Source organism: Macadamia integrifolia, unplaced genomic scaffold (assembly GCF_013358625.1).
Source record: "Macadamia integrifolia cultivar HAES 741 unplaced genomic scaffold, SCU_Mint_v3 scaffold155, whole genome shotgun sequence".
Taxonomy (NCBI): domain Eukaryota; kingdom Viridiplantae; phylum Streptophyta; class Magnoliopsida; order Proteales; family Proteaceae; genus Macadamia; species Macadamia integrifolia.
Window position 1 is genome coordinate 264,240 of NW_024868256.1, and position 17,261 is coordinate 281,500.

At 35.7% G+C, this 17,261-nt stretch overlaps 1 protein-coding gene across 1 annotated transcript; it reads right to left on the reverse strand.

Moving 5' to 3' along the window:
* Positions 1 to 1,415: 1,415 nt before the first annotated feature.
* LOC122064202 lies at positions 1,416 to 1,859 on the reverse strand. Its single transcript, XM_042627929.1, has one exon. The coding sequence runs from the start codon at positions 1,857 to 1,859 to the stop codon at positions 1,416 to 1,418; it is 444 nt and encodes a 147-aa protein (XP_042483863.1).
* Between the last annotated feature and the right edge of the window lie 15,402 nt (positions 1,860 to 17,261).

A 17,261-nucleotide genomic window follows, 5' to 3' on the forward strand; every position in this document is an offset into this window, starting at 1 on the left:
AAATAGAAAAAAAAAAAAAAAAAAAAAAAACAAAACAAAACAAAACTAAAACAAACAAACATATCTTCTCGCGTGCGACAGAAACTGGATGGGAAGCACTACTCGCCGGGGACAAAAGGAGAAGTATTTGCCAGCGACTGTCCTCTCTATCTCTGCTGGAACTCGTTTGAACCCTTGGTCGCAGGTAGGGAGAATAGGAGAGAAGGAGAGAATGAGAGATAAAAGGGTAAGGAGGGATATTTTTGGGATAATGAAAAATGTCTAATTTATCAGTTTTTACTCATAAGGCCAAAAACGTCATTTCAAAGCATCATGTAACGTTGACTGACGGTAGGGGGTCCGAGTCCAATTTAGTGAAAGAGAGGGGGTGTCCCTCTAATATTGGTATTCTCCAGGGGTGGCATTGTAAATTACCTTTCATTTAATTCACAGTCATAAGCTTTAGCAACTATTGGTCAATAAAACCAATTTGACTTTGATGTCATGTCACAATATAAAACTGGAGAAATAGTCCCATAAGATATAATAATATGTGGTCCCCCAGAGACCTTCAGCTTAAGCACTTATCCCACGGAAGGTGATCATGAATTTAGATCTCAGTATGGAGATGGCACTATTGCATTATTACGGATAATATTGGATCCTCAACATGGTTTTAGGTATTGGTATCGGATTCGCCGTATCAGTACATAACAGTATGAATCAAGAGTAAGAACATCAAAATATTGATTTAAAAAAAAAAAAAAAAAAAAAAAAAAAAACCTTCTGATCCCAATCAACATTAGCTGATACAAATCAATATCGTCCTTGATAGTGTAGAAATGCAACCCTAAAAGTGATGGAGAAGGAAATGGAAAAACAATAACAAACAATGCACACAAGTTTACCAGGTTTTACAATATCGCCTACTTCCTCGATAAGATGAGATTCTATTTCACTATCATTGGAGAATAAGATTACTACGCTTATCCTCACACCTCAAGATTCTGTCGTCGGGCTTGCACAGGTACTCCTTGAATTAAATTGCGACAGAATACAAAACATCATACACCAATACGATACATGAACTTAAACCATGATCCTCAATTATGCTTATGGTCCAGACTTCCAGCTTACCTTTAAGCTTCATATCTTATCTTCTTGTAAAACTAGTTACAAGACAAGACTTTAACGGACTTGTATCTATAGGACTATCTTGGAAGAAAATACAAGTCCTAAAGGGCCTTGGGCCTGGGCTTGGGCTTGGGCTTCGACTTCGGCTTGGGCTAGATATTTTGCCCAATGCCCATGTTGCCTAAGATAATACCAGATAACTCCGTGCCCGCCCTTCCCAACTCTTGTCCCATTCCCTCTCCGGAGTGAAGATTTGGGGGAAAACCAAAATGGAAAATTTGAATATATTTTTTCTTCTTCTATTATGTCTCGATAAAACCAGTCATTCTAAGAATGGAGTTTCGGACTCGGCTCAAATCACGACCTTTGAGAGTTCTTCCATTTCCTGTACAAACAGAGTAAGCCATCTGCCCTTGCCCTGTACATCTCCCGGCGACCATCAAATGAGGAGGAACCATTTCTGCTTCTTCGAGTTCGTCATCGTCACTTTCATTAGATTCCGAGTAATGCAACGATGAATTGTTCAGATTGCAGGGGATAGTAACTGGAAGGGAATGCGATGTGTTTCTCTGTTTGCTGTTCTTCTTCTTCGTCTTCTGTTGAGCAGCAGCATAGTTGTTGTTGTTGATGTCCATATCGGTTGGATTGATGTTTTCGTCTTGGAAAACGCTATGGTAGAGCCGATCTTCTCTCCGTCGAGATTTCTCCGGCCAAAACACGTCGGATTCTTGGAATTCTTCAGCCATCCCTTGGTGGATCTGTAAAGAGAGAGAATGGAGGTTTTGAGTGTATAATGGAAGAGAGAGAGAGAGAGAGAGAGAGAGAGAGAATGAATAAATTTTTTTGGGGCATCGGAGGGAGCGGTGGATTTATAGGGGAAAGAGAGGATTGTATCGTAGTGAGCACACTTTGTTCATCAGATGGCATCATAAAGGTATTGAGTGCTGTCCCAGCTTATTCTTTCTCTCTCTTCTGTTTCTCTCTACAGTAATACTATTGCTCGGCGCCAAAGCCTTGTCAAAACAGCTAGCTCCATTACTTATGGCTCACGGCTTCTTATGATATTTAATATTGTTTTTCATCTTCTTATTTGGCTGAACCATGTTTCAACTTTCAAGGAATTGAAATCGAATTGGTGTCCATTGATTCCGATTCTAATTTATTTCGATCAGATTTGATTGGAATCAGCACTAATCTTCAAATTCCTCAAACCAAAGACTCATCTCTAAGAGTCTTAGCTCGTAGGCAAGGTTTCAAAACTCAGGACCGATCTCAATTGATACCGATTTGCATCGATATTGAACGAGTCTCGAATTAAACCTATTTGGGTGACTTCGATGGATTCAATTCGATTTTTAAAACTATGCTCCTAGGTTTTATTAATAGCTAGCTCAAACATATATAGGAGTATGCAAAATTGTCATTTCATCTTTTGTGGAATAAAAAATTTCTATCAATGTTAACACCCCTATGTATGTTTTCATTGCCCCACATTGATGTAAGGGTCACGCAACTAGGCAACAATTCCTTGCCCTAAGTTAAATAAGTAGAAAGCCAGAATAAGAGCTGAGTTGGAGAAGGGTATATATGATAATAATGATGTGATGTTTAAGTTTCCTAGTATGTGCTTTGTAATTTATCGCATGGTTGGTTTGTTTGCAGACTTGCATGACGTTATAGCATCATTCTTATTAAGGGTGCAAGTTTGGCCCTGACGGCCTGAACCCGCCATTAGCCTGCCCTAATCTCGAATGGGGACTGACCGGAATATTTTGGCCCTGAGGGCCAGCCCGACCCTGAAATTTCTGACCATGAGTCAGGGTTAGGGCGGGTAAGGGTTGATGTCTTTGGCCCGCCCAACCCGCCCTGAACCCGACCCTAGTTTTTGGCCCTGATATTGACCCTGGTTACGACCCTGGTTGTGAGCTTGATTTTAACCTAATTTTAGATATTGTTTGACATTGACACCTAAAAAAACCTTAATATATCTTCTCACCGATCTCTCTTGTTTTCCTTCTACCATAGAAGTTCTGCGTTTAATAATTGCATCACTGATCACTCTTGGACGTTAGGGTTTCAATATCCCACCGCATCAGTGCACATTGTGTCATGCCTTTGTCCCTTAAAGAACATCACTCTGCATTGGTTAAGAAATCACCAATAATGTTTTTATATTTGTTTAACATGACATGTAATTTGAGATCTTCGGATTGTTTGCCTTGTTAGAATGATCTCTTTGTTTATCATGATAAAAAGTTGGAATTTTTTGGATTGTTTGATTTCTTAAGTTGATTTCCTCTTTGTTTACCATAATAACTAGAGTTATTTGTATTATTTGAATGTTTGTTTTAGGATGTTCTCCTCATGGCGAGTAATCTGTGACTTTGTGTTTTTTTTTTTAATCTTATCTTTATTATTAATATTTTTTATTTTTTAGTTATTGCATATTTTGTTGGGTTAGGGTCAGGGTCAGGGTCAGGGTCAGGGTCAGGATCAGGATCAGGGTATACCTGGCCCTTGATGGCAAACCAGGGTTAGGGGTCAATCAGGGTCTTGGCCAATCAGGGTCATCCTAGCCCGACCCTGAAAAATCAAGGCCAATAAGGGCGGGTATGGGCTGAACCTTGAAAGGTTGGGTCAGGGTTGAAGTTTTGCGGCCCTGAGTCAGGGTCAGGGTGGGTTTGGGCCCAGCTAAGGGGACGAGACTTAGGGTTGGGATAGGGTTTTGAAAAGCCCGGCCCAACCTAGCCTGTTGCACCCCTAATTCTTACTTCAAATGGAGCCAAGATGTCCTAACCTTCCACCCCAAAAGAAAAAAGGTGTCCTATATTCTCTGCTAGAAGCTGTAAATTTTTTTCTTTGAAAGAAAAATAAGAAATCATATCAACATTAATAAATTATCCTACTCTATATTTGTTAATAAATATACAAATATTTCCAATAAAATTGATGAAGGAATCACGAAGAAATACGCCATTAAATCTATCCTTTTGGTTCTTAAAAATGTCTTTACCATAATTTTTTTCTCATTTTTTTTTTTTCACCAAATGTATTACCATAGAGACTAGTAAGCCTAACATATATTCCCTTCTCAATTATAAAAAGTGAGTCCAGCCTGTCATTTCTTCACTAAAAGTTTAGGCCTGTTAGACTAATTTAGACTAGTATGCCTAAACATTCTATTTGGGCTTCTCAACTCCCCTGCTTAATGATATATTTTTGTTGGCTAATCATTCTATTTCTGTTTCATTCTCTTATATTTCTCGAAAATTTAATTTTTTGGTTCATAAGTTTGTGACAAGAATTTTCTTGTTCTTTCTTTCTTATGTATAGCAGGTTATCCCCTTCATTTTCTTTCTTTTGATGTACCTCTTCTCTCATAGATATTTTGACATTTGAGTATGCTTAATGACTCGTGGTAACAACAAAAAATTACTAATTCAAATTGTAGATTATTAAATTAGAATTGAAGAATATTTGGGCTTTGGTTGACCGTAATTTTTTGAGAAATAGTTATCTAATTATGACTTTTTTTATGAAAATATTTCCTCATGATACTTGATCGTCTCATCAAATTAAACATTTAAATATAGTATTCTCAAAACAAAATGATGAAAATACTATAAAACTTGTAATAGAAAATGTGTAATAATATTTGGATATTTTTACAATTTAATAATACGAACCAACATAAATAAATGTTGGAGCCATATGAAACATGTTGTTGTGTAAATGAATGGATAATCTAAGAAAGTCTAAATCATGTGTGGATTATTACCTTTAGACTTTGCACTCTTGATCTTGGAGTCATATTTATCTGCACGTTGTGTTTTAATGACTTAGAGGACAAGAAGGTAAAAAAATTAAGAAAGAAAATCGAAAAAGATATCTGAAAATGGTGTTATTTGTCGTACTTTATTAATGATGATTTTTATGATACACTGGTACTATAGCTAAAAAAAATTTCCTTTTTTTTATATGGGAGAAAATGTATGAGTCAAAAAATTAGAATCTTATCATAAAATGTATGAATTTATTTTCTATCTCGGTAATTCTAAATATTTCAATTATTTTTTTCATGTGGCAAACTTTGTTGGGCTGAATTGTGACATGTGAATAGGGGATCGGTGTGGTCTACATATCCACCAATTTAGCACTAGTAATTGCCTCATGGCACAACTAGATCTGTTGTCCACATAATAAAATATCGACAAATGGTTTACAAGTCCTTAATCCAAATATTATCAAATATATAATTGGCCATAAACAGTAGAGCCGTGAGAAATTTTAACATTTACCAATGTAGTCAAGATTGCAACAAATAAAATAATGAAGATATCAAACTATAGAGATAAAACTTGTTTGAGAATTAGAAGACACACATGGAAAATGTTGGAAGTCCTTAATTTAAGGTTAAATTCAATTAATCACGTTTTAGTTTTTGCTAACAAGAGTATAACTACAATATAAAGATATTCATTGTGAATTATATTGTTTTATATGTAATCATTCCCTTATTTAGGATCCACAACCAAAGGTAAGTAGCTCTCATCATCATTTGGCTTCAACCCTAGACTTCCCACATGAATGTTGTGTTTCTAAGCACCAAAAATCAACAAAGTCTTGGGTTTGTCAGTCTTTGGAAGGATACTCAGCAAATTATATTTTTCGCAAAGCATATCTTCCATCACCTTTGATGGTAAAGTGAAATTCTACCATAAAGAGGCAAAGCACTTTTTATGTTCTCCCTTTTTCAAAGTTTCTGTGGTTAGTCCACCAACCATCTATACCACAGCCACCTAATATATTACATGGAATGTTGATTTGGCAAATATAGTTGATGAATAGGAGCACAAAGGTCTAGATTGATCACATTTCACTTTTTGTTATAAAAAAAATAAATTATTTCCTCCTATGTATTGGCATTTTTTCTTGTGTATTTTTAACTACATGTATATATATGTATATCTATATATATATTTTCAAAATAAAATGAAAGGCAAGTGTTAGGCACCAAGTAAGCTAGTAGACATCATACACATGTGATTGGTAACAATAGGCAAGATGATCATTTCTTTAGGAGGAGAAGAGAGAGGCAGATACAATTAGCTAGATAACGTGACAATGTGCCTAACTTTTTCCTTATAGTGAATTATTAAATTTTTTTATATCACCACATAACATGACTTCAAATTGGATACGTATTCAGGATATCGTATATATGATGTTATACACAAAAATTGAACCCTAACTAATGTATATCACGTGGATTGGTCAATCACCAAACATCTTAAGATCAGACAGACCACTTGATCTAAACCGGATCTTTTATTTATTTATTTTTAATTTGCGCGAGCTAAACGGCTCAGAAGCCACGAGGGTAGAGTCAAAATGGGTATGTAATCTCAGCTGTACCGCTGCCGTCTAATGATTCTCGGCTGTGATGTGTTTGAGTAGCGAAGAGAAGAGAACGCAAAAACATGTCCCAAGCTCGCTCGGCGCACCCTGCGGCTCCAGCGCAGCGTCAACATATCTCCCTTCCCCACGGAAGGAAACAGCCACGTCGGCATATATCGAAAAAGAGGGAGGAATCATTCAGTCTTTACAATTCCACCAGGTGTAATACGCCACGCGCATTGGAATGTCCATTATTAACTATCGGGCGTCACGTATCCCCCGCCGCTATTTCCGTACACTTTATTATTATATTATATGGATGAATTAATTAACTATAATTAATCGAAAATCCGTCTCTTTATGCGCGTAATTGGTTTTCTCCACTCTTCTCATTCTCTCCTAATAGAGTCATTATATGGGTAATTTCTATCAAAATAAATTATAATAAATTAAACGCGTAATTGGTTTTTTTTTTCTCTTTTCTTATTCTTATCGACTCAAGAAAGGAAGGAAGGAAAGACTTTTTCTTCTTTGTTTGTAAGGTAAGTAACGCAAAGTGAAGCAGAGATAAAAAACAAGTAAGCACAGCACAACGTTAATACTGCACAAGAAAGTACAGCGAAAACAAGAGACGAGAAAAGAAAGAAAAGGCTTAAGAAAAATAAGAAGAAGCGGAGAGAAAGAGAATTGGTCAGAAGCACATAAAAAGGGAACTGAACTTGCGCCTTTAAGAAGAAGACTTACTGCTCTAATAGGGTCGTTTAGGTAAGCTTTTGCCGTTTTTTTAGGGAAAGCAACTTGAAGCAGAAGGGCCTCTCCAAAGTCTAAAGTGATAACTCTTCCATTACCACCTTACATGTGTCATTTGTGATTTCATTTTCGATAATGATATTTTTTCTCACTTTTTTTTTCTCTTTAGGAAGGTATTCTATGAGAGAAAGAGAGATGGAATAGGCTAAATTATTAGTACAGTTTTTATTTATTTATTTATTTAATTTTATTTTTATAAGCGAAAGGGTTCCAAAGGCAACATTCGTGGCATTAGTACTAGTGCAAGGGCTAATAGGAATACATGCAAAAGCATCAACAAAGGCAAAGCTCCTTTTAATTGGGGGAGGGAGGTCATTTCACCCTCTCACGTGTCTAGGCATGGGGACCAAGTTGTCTTTTAAAATTTAATAATAAAAAATAATTTTCTATTAAGAAGTTTAGCCCCTTCTACTGCCCCATGTGTTTATCTCTCTTTGCTTTTATAAAAATGCATCTCTGCACCCTATTGGGGGAGTCAAGAGAGAGAGAGAGAGAGATTCGTGATTAGAAAAATGAAAATTAAGCTGGCCTAATGAGTACTTGTATACTTGGTGAAGATTCCAATAAGAAGGCACTGACACACCTTTGATTCATTCAAATCAATGACAAAAAAGAGAAGCTACTCACTCGTACATTAAGCAAATGCTAGTGACCTTTTGAATAGGGAAAAAGCTCTACTGGATCTCCCATGGTAGACTCACCCACCGGCATGGCATGCTTTGTCATAGGCTTGGTCGAACATGAGTAGTTCGCTATCATGTCTATAGCATTATGAGCTTCTCTTTCGTACTTTGCTATTGCACAATTGCTTATCACCATTGAAGTGTGCTGATTGATAATGAAGATACTTCTTCTAGCTACAGTGCCAACGATAGCATCTCTTATCTCAAGCAACACCTACTGTTCTACCATCTCGGCATCACCCTACACCAATGAGTGTTGGTGTAGGTCACATTCCCATACAGGAAATATTATCCCTTTTACAATTTAAGGCATGAGGTTCCCCACACTCTCGCATGAAGAATCTCGTACGTACATCAATTGCCGTGCAAGAACTAATTTCATCAATAAGGAGGCCGCAATGAAAAAAAAAGAAAAAAGGTTAGAAGTGTGTTAGTTATGTGAGGGTGTGAGTAAAAATCCCCAAACTATCGGTGTGGAGATCTTTTTCTAGATAATTTATACATGAGGCATGTAACCTTTTTTCTCCCCAACGTTAGATTCATTTTGCATCGTAAAACATCCTCGCAGAACACTTTTCATTGAAATAACCAAATAGATCCAATGCCATAGACCCAAGAAATTTATATATATTCTAGAAATTAGTACATGCATGCAAAACTTCACATTCATTCAAGTTCTAAGGTTAAGGCTAATCATAGATTGCTAATTGAGGCCCGATGACCCATCTAATTAAGATTCTTCAATTCAATTCTTTCGGCTTCATTTGATTGCAAGGGGAATTAAAGGGAATAGAAATTTAATTTTCAAACCTTAAAAAGGAATTTTTCTTATCATCACCCCATGTGACAATATCACCAACTCCAAATCATTTGATATTTAGTTATTAAATTTCATTTTAATTTACATCCAAATCAATTATATATATATATATATATATATATATAAGTTTAGAGAATTTCACTTCCCTTTCATTTAGTTTCCTTGCAACCAATCATAGCCTTCCATTAGTGTGTTTGATGTGAATGCCTTTGAATAGACTCAATGGAGTGCATGCTTGTTTTCGGAGCAGAGCCTTCCCTTAGGTAGTGTTTAGCTACAAAGAATTTCTTTTTTCATTTGGGACAAAATATATGAATCATCGGATTAGAATCTTACCTTAAAATGTATGAATTTCTTTTCTCTCTATCTTGATAATTCTGAATATTTCAATGTTTTATTTTATATTTTTATTTTCCAAATAGAAAAACTTTGTTGGGATAAAATGTGACATGTGAATAGGAGATCATTGTGGTTTACATACCAAAAAATATTTAGCTCCACTAACTACCATATGGCACAACTAGATATGTTGTCCACATAATGAAATTTTGGCGAACGGTATTTAGGTCCTTAATCCAAAGTATATTAATATCTAATTAACCATAGATAGTAGAATTACGATAAAACTTTTAATTATCAACTTACGAATATAAGGAAGAGGATTCAAACCATATGGAAAAATCATTTGGAGAATTGGAAGACACACATGGAAAAGGTTGGAAACCCCGAACTTAAGGTTAAATTCAATTAGTCACGTTTTGGTTTTTTCAACAAGGGTATAACAACAAACTATATCCTTGTTAATTCCATTTTCTATATGCTAACATTTCCTTATTTAGGATGCTATAACTAAAGGTAACTAGATCTCAACATCATTTGGTGTGAACCCTAGACTTCCCACATGAATCACGTGTGACTAAGTACGAAATCAACAAAGTCATGGGCTCATCAGTCTTTAGTAGAAGGAGAATTTCAAATAAATTCTATTTTTTTTCCAAAGCTTATCTTCCATCACCTTTAAAAGATAAAGTGAAATTCTAGCACCAAAGAGGCAAATCACTTTTTCTTTCCCCCCTTTTTCAAAATTCTTGTGATCAGTCCAGGATCTATCCTTAACCATTTAATGTACACCACATTAATGATGATTTGGCTAATATAGTCAGTTATGAATAAGAATGCGACGGTTGTATCATTTACCCCTATATATGTATTGGTCACTTTACTTTGTATTTTTAATCATACTTATTTTTCAAAATATGTTAAAAGATAAGGTTTGAACAATGCCGCCTACTCCAGATAAACTAGCAGGTGACAAACACATGAGAGAGGGGTAATAATAATGAGCAAGGGAGTCATTTAACCATAACAAGAATTCAAAATTAATACGTATTTAAGATATTGTATATACAATCTTATATACAAAATTTGATCCCTAACTAATATGTCACGTGGTTAAGTTAATAACCTAACATCTTAAGGTCAGAACGACCACTTGATCTAAACCGGATCATTTTTATCAAATTTGAGTGGGCTAAACGGCTCAAAAAACCAAGAGAGCCGACTGGAGTAGAGCCAAGATGGGTAGGTATTCCCAGCTGTAACGCTGTCGTATAATGATTGGGGACGTATAGCCTTTGAGTGTTGAAGAGAAGAGTTTGCCGTTTCTGCACGGGAGATGATCCTCTGCCGCGGGTGTGGTGATGTGGTGGTGTGGTGAGTATTGAACTACTGGCACAGCATTGGGACAGCATGGCATACGTCCCAATGCTGTGCAAGCCACGGCACCAGCGGCAGAGGATTTTTTTTCTCCCCTGCTCAAAGCTTTTGAATATTCACTTCACGTATGCCGCTGAGTCAACACGTGTCAATCTTACCACCGGCAACCTTTTTGTTCGACCTTTTTTTCTCTCTATTTATTTTTCCTTTTATTCAACCTTTTATATGCAATTCAGTCTCCCAATCGATTAAATTCCACTGCGTGTTCACCAAACATTACACGCCACGTGCATTGGAATCTCCATTATTGACCATTGCCATGTTTTCTCCGCGGCTATTTCAACGTATTTTAACTAACTAACTAACTATAATTAATCGTAAATCCAATCTCTTAATTCTCTCTTAGCAGAATCATTATACACGTAATTGGTTTTCTCTCTCATCTCATTCTTACAAGCTCTCTCAAGACAAAAGGAAGGGAGGAAAGAGGTCTTCTTTGTTTTTAAGATACTAATGTGTTAGCTTCCCAAGCAATGCAAAGGCAAAGCGAAGTGGAAAGCAAAACAAGAAGAAGACGACTTGGAGAGAAAGTGTGTATGGGTCCAAAGCACATAAAAAAGGGAACTGAACTTGGGCCTTTAAGAAGAAGGCTTTGCCCTAATGGGGTCGTTTACGTAAGCTTTTGCCTTGAAAGCGACTTGAAGGGCATCAACCTCCCATGCCAAATGATAACTCCCCCATTTCTTCCTTACATGTGTGATTTCATTTTTTGATGATGACATTTTCCCTTTTTTGGGCAGGGACACAGTTCGTTAATAAGAGAGAGAGAGAGAACTGGAATAGCTTACATCAGTAGGTATCTTATTCTCTCCTAGAAGCTGTTAATTTTTTTCTTTGGAAGAAAAATAAGAAATTATGTTAACACAAATAAATTATCATACTATATATTTGTTAATAAATATACAAATATTTTCAATAAAATTGATGAAGGAATCATGAAGAAATAGGCCGTCAAATCTTTCCATTTGGTTTTTTAAAAATGTCTTTACCATAATTTTTATCTCATTCTTTTTTCACCAGATGTATTACTATAGAGACTAGTAAGCCTAAACATTCCCTTACCAATTATAAAAAGTGAGTCCAGCCTGTCATTTTTTCACTAAAAGTTTAGGCCTGTTAGTCTAATTTAGACTAGTATGCCTGAACATTCTATTCTGGCTTCTCAACTCCCCTGGTTAATGATATATTTTTGTTGGCTAATCATTCTATTTCTATTTCGTTCTCTTATATATCTCGAAAATTTAATTTTGTGGTTCATAAGTTTGTTATAAGAATTTTCTCATTGTTTCTTTCTTTTGTATAACGGGTTATCCCCGTCTTTTTCTTTCTTTTGATGTACCTCTTCTCTGATAGATATTTTAACATTTGAATATGCTTAATGACTCATGGTAACAACACAAAATTACTAATTCAAATTTTAGATTATTAGATTAGCATTGAATAATAATTGGGCTTTGGTTGACTGTAAGTTTTTCGAGAAATAGTTATCTAATTATGACTTATTATTTTATGAAAATATTTCCTCATGATACTTGATCATCTCATCAAATTTAACATTTAAATATAGTATTCTCAAAACAAACTATTGAAAATACAATAAAACTTATATTAGAAAATGCGTAATAACATTGAAATGTTTTTACAATTTAATAATGCGAACCAACATAAATAAATGTCGGAGCCATATGAAACATGTTGTTATGTAAACGAACGGATAATCTAAGAAAGTCTAAATCATATGCGGATTAATACCTTTAGACTTTGCACTCTTGATCTTAGAGTCATATTTATCAACATGTTGCGTTTTAATAACTTATTGGATAAGAAGGTAAAAAATTAAGAAAGAAAAACAAAAAGATATTAGAAAAAGGTGTTATTTGTGGTACTTTTTTAATGATGATTTTTATGATACTTTACTATAGCTAATTTTTTTTTATATGGGAAAAAATGTATGAATCAACAAATTAGAATCTTAGCATAAAATGTATGTATTTATTTTCTATCTATCTCGGTAATCCTGAATATTTTAAAATTTTTTCATGTGGCAAACTTTGTTGGTCTGAATTGTGACATGTGAATAGGGGATCAGTGTGGTCTACCTATCCACCAATTCAACACTATTAACTGCCACATGGCACAACTAGATCTGTTGTCCACATAATGAAATATTGACAAATGGTTTACAAGTTCTCAATCCAAATTTTATCAAATATATAATTAAATATAAATAGTAAAGCCATGAGAAATTTTAATTACTAACTTACCAATGTAGTCAAGATTGCAACAAATAAAATAATGAAGATATCAAACTAGAGATAAGACTTTTTTGAGAATTAGAAGACACGCATGGAAACTATTGGAAGTCCTTAATTTAAGGTTAAATTCAATTAATCACGTTTAAGTTTTTGCTAACAAGTGATTGAGAGTTACATTTTTGTTGGAAGTCCCTAATTTAAGGTTAAATTCAATTAATCACGTTTTAGTTTTTGCTAATAGGCGTATAACTACAATATAAAATATATTCATTGTAGTTAACATTTTTTTATATGTAATCATTCCCCTATTTAGGATCCACAACCGAAGGTAAGTAGCTCTCATCATCATTTGGCTAGAACCCTAGACTTCCCACATGAATGTCGTGTCTCTAAGCGCCAAAATCAACAGTCATGGAGTCATCGGTCTTTGGTAGGATTATCGAAATTTTTTTTCGCAAAGCATATCTTCCATCACCTTCAGAAGATAAAGTGAAATTCTACCACTAAAGAGGCAGGGCACTTTTTCTTTTCTCCATTTTTCAAAGTTTCTAGTGGTTAGTCCACCTGCAATATATACTCCAACCACCTAATGTTCCACATGAAACATTGATTTGGAAAATATGGTTGATGAATAGGAATGCAATGGTCTAGATTGATCCTATTTCAATTTTTGTTATTAAAAAAATTAATCATTTACTCTTATGTTTTGGCGTTTTTTCCTTCTTATTTTTAATCACATACATATATTTTTTTCAAAATAAAATGAAGAGCAAGTGTTAGGATGCCAATTGCTCCAAGTAAACTAATGGGTGACATACACATGTGATGAGTAACAATAGGCAAGATGGTCATTTCATTGAAAGGGAGAGACTGACCAATACAATTAATTGGACAACCTGACAATATGACTAACTTTTTCCTTATAATAAATTATAAAATTTTTTATATTATCAAATAACAAGACTTCAAATTTGATACATAATCAAGATATAGCATATATAATGTTATACACAAAATTTAAGCCTTAACTAATATATATCACGCCTTACCAAAAAAAAAAAACTAATATATATCACGTGGTTTGGTCAATCACCAAACATCTTTAAGATCAGATGGATCACTTAATCCAAACTAGATCTTTTATTTATTTATTTAATTTTTTAATATGCGTGAACTAAACCGCTCAAAAGCCAAGAGGTGAGCTAAAATGGGTAGGTAATCTCAGCTGTAACGCTGTTGTCTAATGATTGGCGGTTGCGATGCGTGTTTGAGCGTCGAAGAGAAGAGAACGCAAAAACAGGTCCCAAGCTCGCTCGGCGCACCTTGCGGCTCCAGCGCAGCGTCAACATATCTCCCTTCTCTCAAGACACCAGGTGTTCATCACAATAATACACGCCACGCGCATTGGAATCTGCCTTATTAACTATCGGGTGGCACGTATCCTCCGCCTCTATTTCTGCGCACTTTATTATATTATATGGATGAATTAGTTAACTATATAATTAATCGTAATCCATCTCTTAATTCTCTCCTAATAGAGTCATTATTATATGCGTAATTTCCACCTAAATAAATTATTATACGCTAACTGGTTTTCTAGTTTTCTTCTCTCTCCTCCTTACAAACTCCTCCAAGACCTTTTCTTCTTTGTTTGTCCCCAAGACTTTTTCTTCATTGTTTGCGGTAAGAAATGCAAAGCAAAGCAGAGAGCAAAACAAAAGCAAGCACAGCATAACATTAATACTACACAAGCAAGAACAGCGAAAACAAGAGGCCAGAAAGAAAGAAAAGGCTTAAGAACAAGAAGACGACGAAGACGAAGACGACTTGGAGAGTAAGAGAATTGGTCAGAAGCACATAAAAAAGGGCACTGAACTTTCGCCTTTAAGAAGACTTATTGCTCTAATGGGATTGTTTACGTAAGCTTTTGCCTTTTTAAGGAAAGTGACTTGAGGCTAAAGGGCTCCACCAAAGCCTAAAGTGATAACTCTTCCATTACCGCCTTACATGTGTCATCTGTGATTTCATTTTCAATAATGACATTTTCTGTCAGTTTTTTTTTATTATTCCATGGTATAGAGATGTTTTTTCCTTTATTCATTTTTCTTTTATAAGAGAGGGGTTCCTCAAAAAAGCAAGTCCAGAAGCATATAATAAAGGCCAAACTTGATGCCAAGGATAGCAATTCTTCTATGGTGCCAAAGATGGCACCTTTTATCTCAAGCTCCTCCCATTGTTCTATCATCTCGGCATCACCTTAAACTGTGGAGTGTTGATATTGGTCACACTTTCAGATAGAAAACATCATCCTTTTTACATTTTAGGGCATGAGGTTCCCCATACTGTTTGTATGAGGAATCTCCTACAATACATCAATTTTCGTGTAAGAACCAATTTCATCAATAAGGAGGTCATTAGTGTATTTGATGTTAATGCCTTTGAATAGACTCAATGGAGTGCATGCTTATTTTTGGAGCAGAGCCTTTCCTTAGGTTGTGTTTAGTTTAACATTGCAGGATAGTTTGGGTTCCAATTAGACTCATTAATGTTGATTTCTTGTGCTATGTCAAGCCATATTAAGGAAATTAGCTACATCAATTTGCTTTTTTCCTTGTAAGTGTGAATGGTCCATCATATTACCATGGCACTAATGAGGAGCAACGAAACAATTTCATGCAAGGGAGCAGAGAGATCATTTAATGTGCGAAAGAGAGATACCGTACTCTCCATCGGCTCATATAAGCTTTTCCCTTTTTTTTAATATTGATCCGTGACCCTGTCCATATTTGACCATCTAAGTTTTGAAAATGGCCCCCTCATAGTTCTGATAAATTAATTTCAGAAATTGGAGGAAAAGTTGTTGAACCAGATTATGAATGACTCGATCTCGCAAACCCTAACCTACCGTTCTTTAATTCACAGTCATAAATGTTAGCAGCTATTGGTCAATAAACCAAGTAACAGTCCCACAAGATAAAACGTGGTCCCTCAAAGACCTTCAGCTTAAGTACTCAACTCACAGAGATGATCAGCTTAAGTACTTATTATAATTAGTCACAAGCTAGGACTTTGACAGACTTGTATCTATAGGACTAGCTTGCAAAAAATATCCATATTGAAGGGACTTGGGCATGGGCTAGAGATGTTGCCCAATGCTCATGTTACTTTCTAATCATGGGCTAAGTTTCAGCTAAGGTGTAGCTGGCCTCATGGCTGTTTATTATACAATATCAAAGAAGAACTGAAAAGGGTTCTAAGAAATGTCAAGGGTGGTTGTGAATTGCCATTATTGTCAACAATGCCACAATTTGCAAACATGGCTTTGGTCTATGTGATAGTGATCCCATGGCCTACATTCATCTAATTGCTCAAATTTCTTGCACTGATCCATTTGTATTGCACAATATATCTTGCATTATCAATGGTTGCTTTCATACTTGGCAGTCACAGATTTGGGAGTAAATTTGACACATAAAGAGGAGAGTGAGGCCTATTTTTCACAAAAATTTGGGCCCCCCAAATGATATGAACTTGTGGAGTCGGACCACTATGCAAATAGGCGGCTCACAAATTTTATCCTCATATTCAATTATTTACTCTTCTGTAAAGAGGGAAAAATTTTTTGGGGATAAAACTATCCCATCAATTTCGATGCATATCCATGTAGTGTGAAAATCATCTGTAGTTGCTGCATTGGTGCAGTGAGTATTGGGTGGCTAGGAATCCCTTGAGATGCATGCCCAGATGCTCTTAGTCGTCCGATGCTCACCGTACCTCACCACTCATTGCAGAAGATATGGACTCATCCATGTACCCTTTGTAGTCCCATGCACCCTTTTGGTAGTTTTTTATTTTCCATGCATTGTTTTCTCATACACCCTTTTAGTTGCAGACTTGGGATCCTTTGTGTTTTGGGCTATTTGGAAGGCCAGGATTGATCTGTTTTTTAATGGCAAGTATTCCTCTGCAATAAAGGTAATCCAACTGGCTGGGTCCCCATTTCTTGAATTCAGGGAGGTTTGCTCCCCTTCATTGGTGCCGCAGATTGCAACTCCTTCCTTTGCCCCAGGCACAACTAGCAGACCATGGTGCCCTTCTCAGATAGGCTACTTCAAATTAAACTCATATGCATGGCGGTCTTGGCTGTGTCATTTGTGATGATAGGGGTAGGCCTACTATTGCAGTTTCTTCTCCAGTTGATCTATCAAGTTGCTGCAAGGTGAAGGTCTGGCTATTAGTACAGGGCTCTTTTTTGCAATTTTGGAGGGTATTGAACACCTTGAGGTTGAAAGTGATTGCAAGGAGCTGATTCTTCTTCTCAACCAGACCAATCCCTCCCCTCCTGAGGTGCTGAACATTGTTAAGCACCTTTCCTCTTATTATCATTTTTGGAATTGTTCTTTTTCT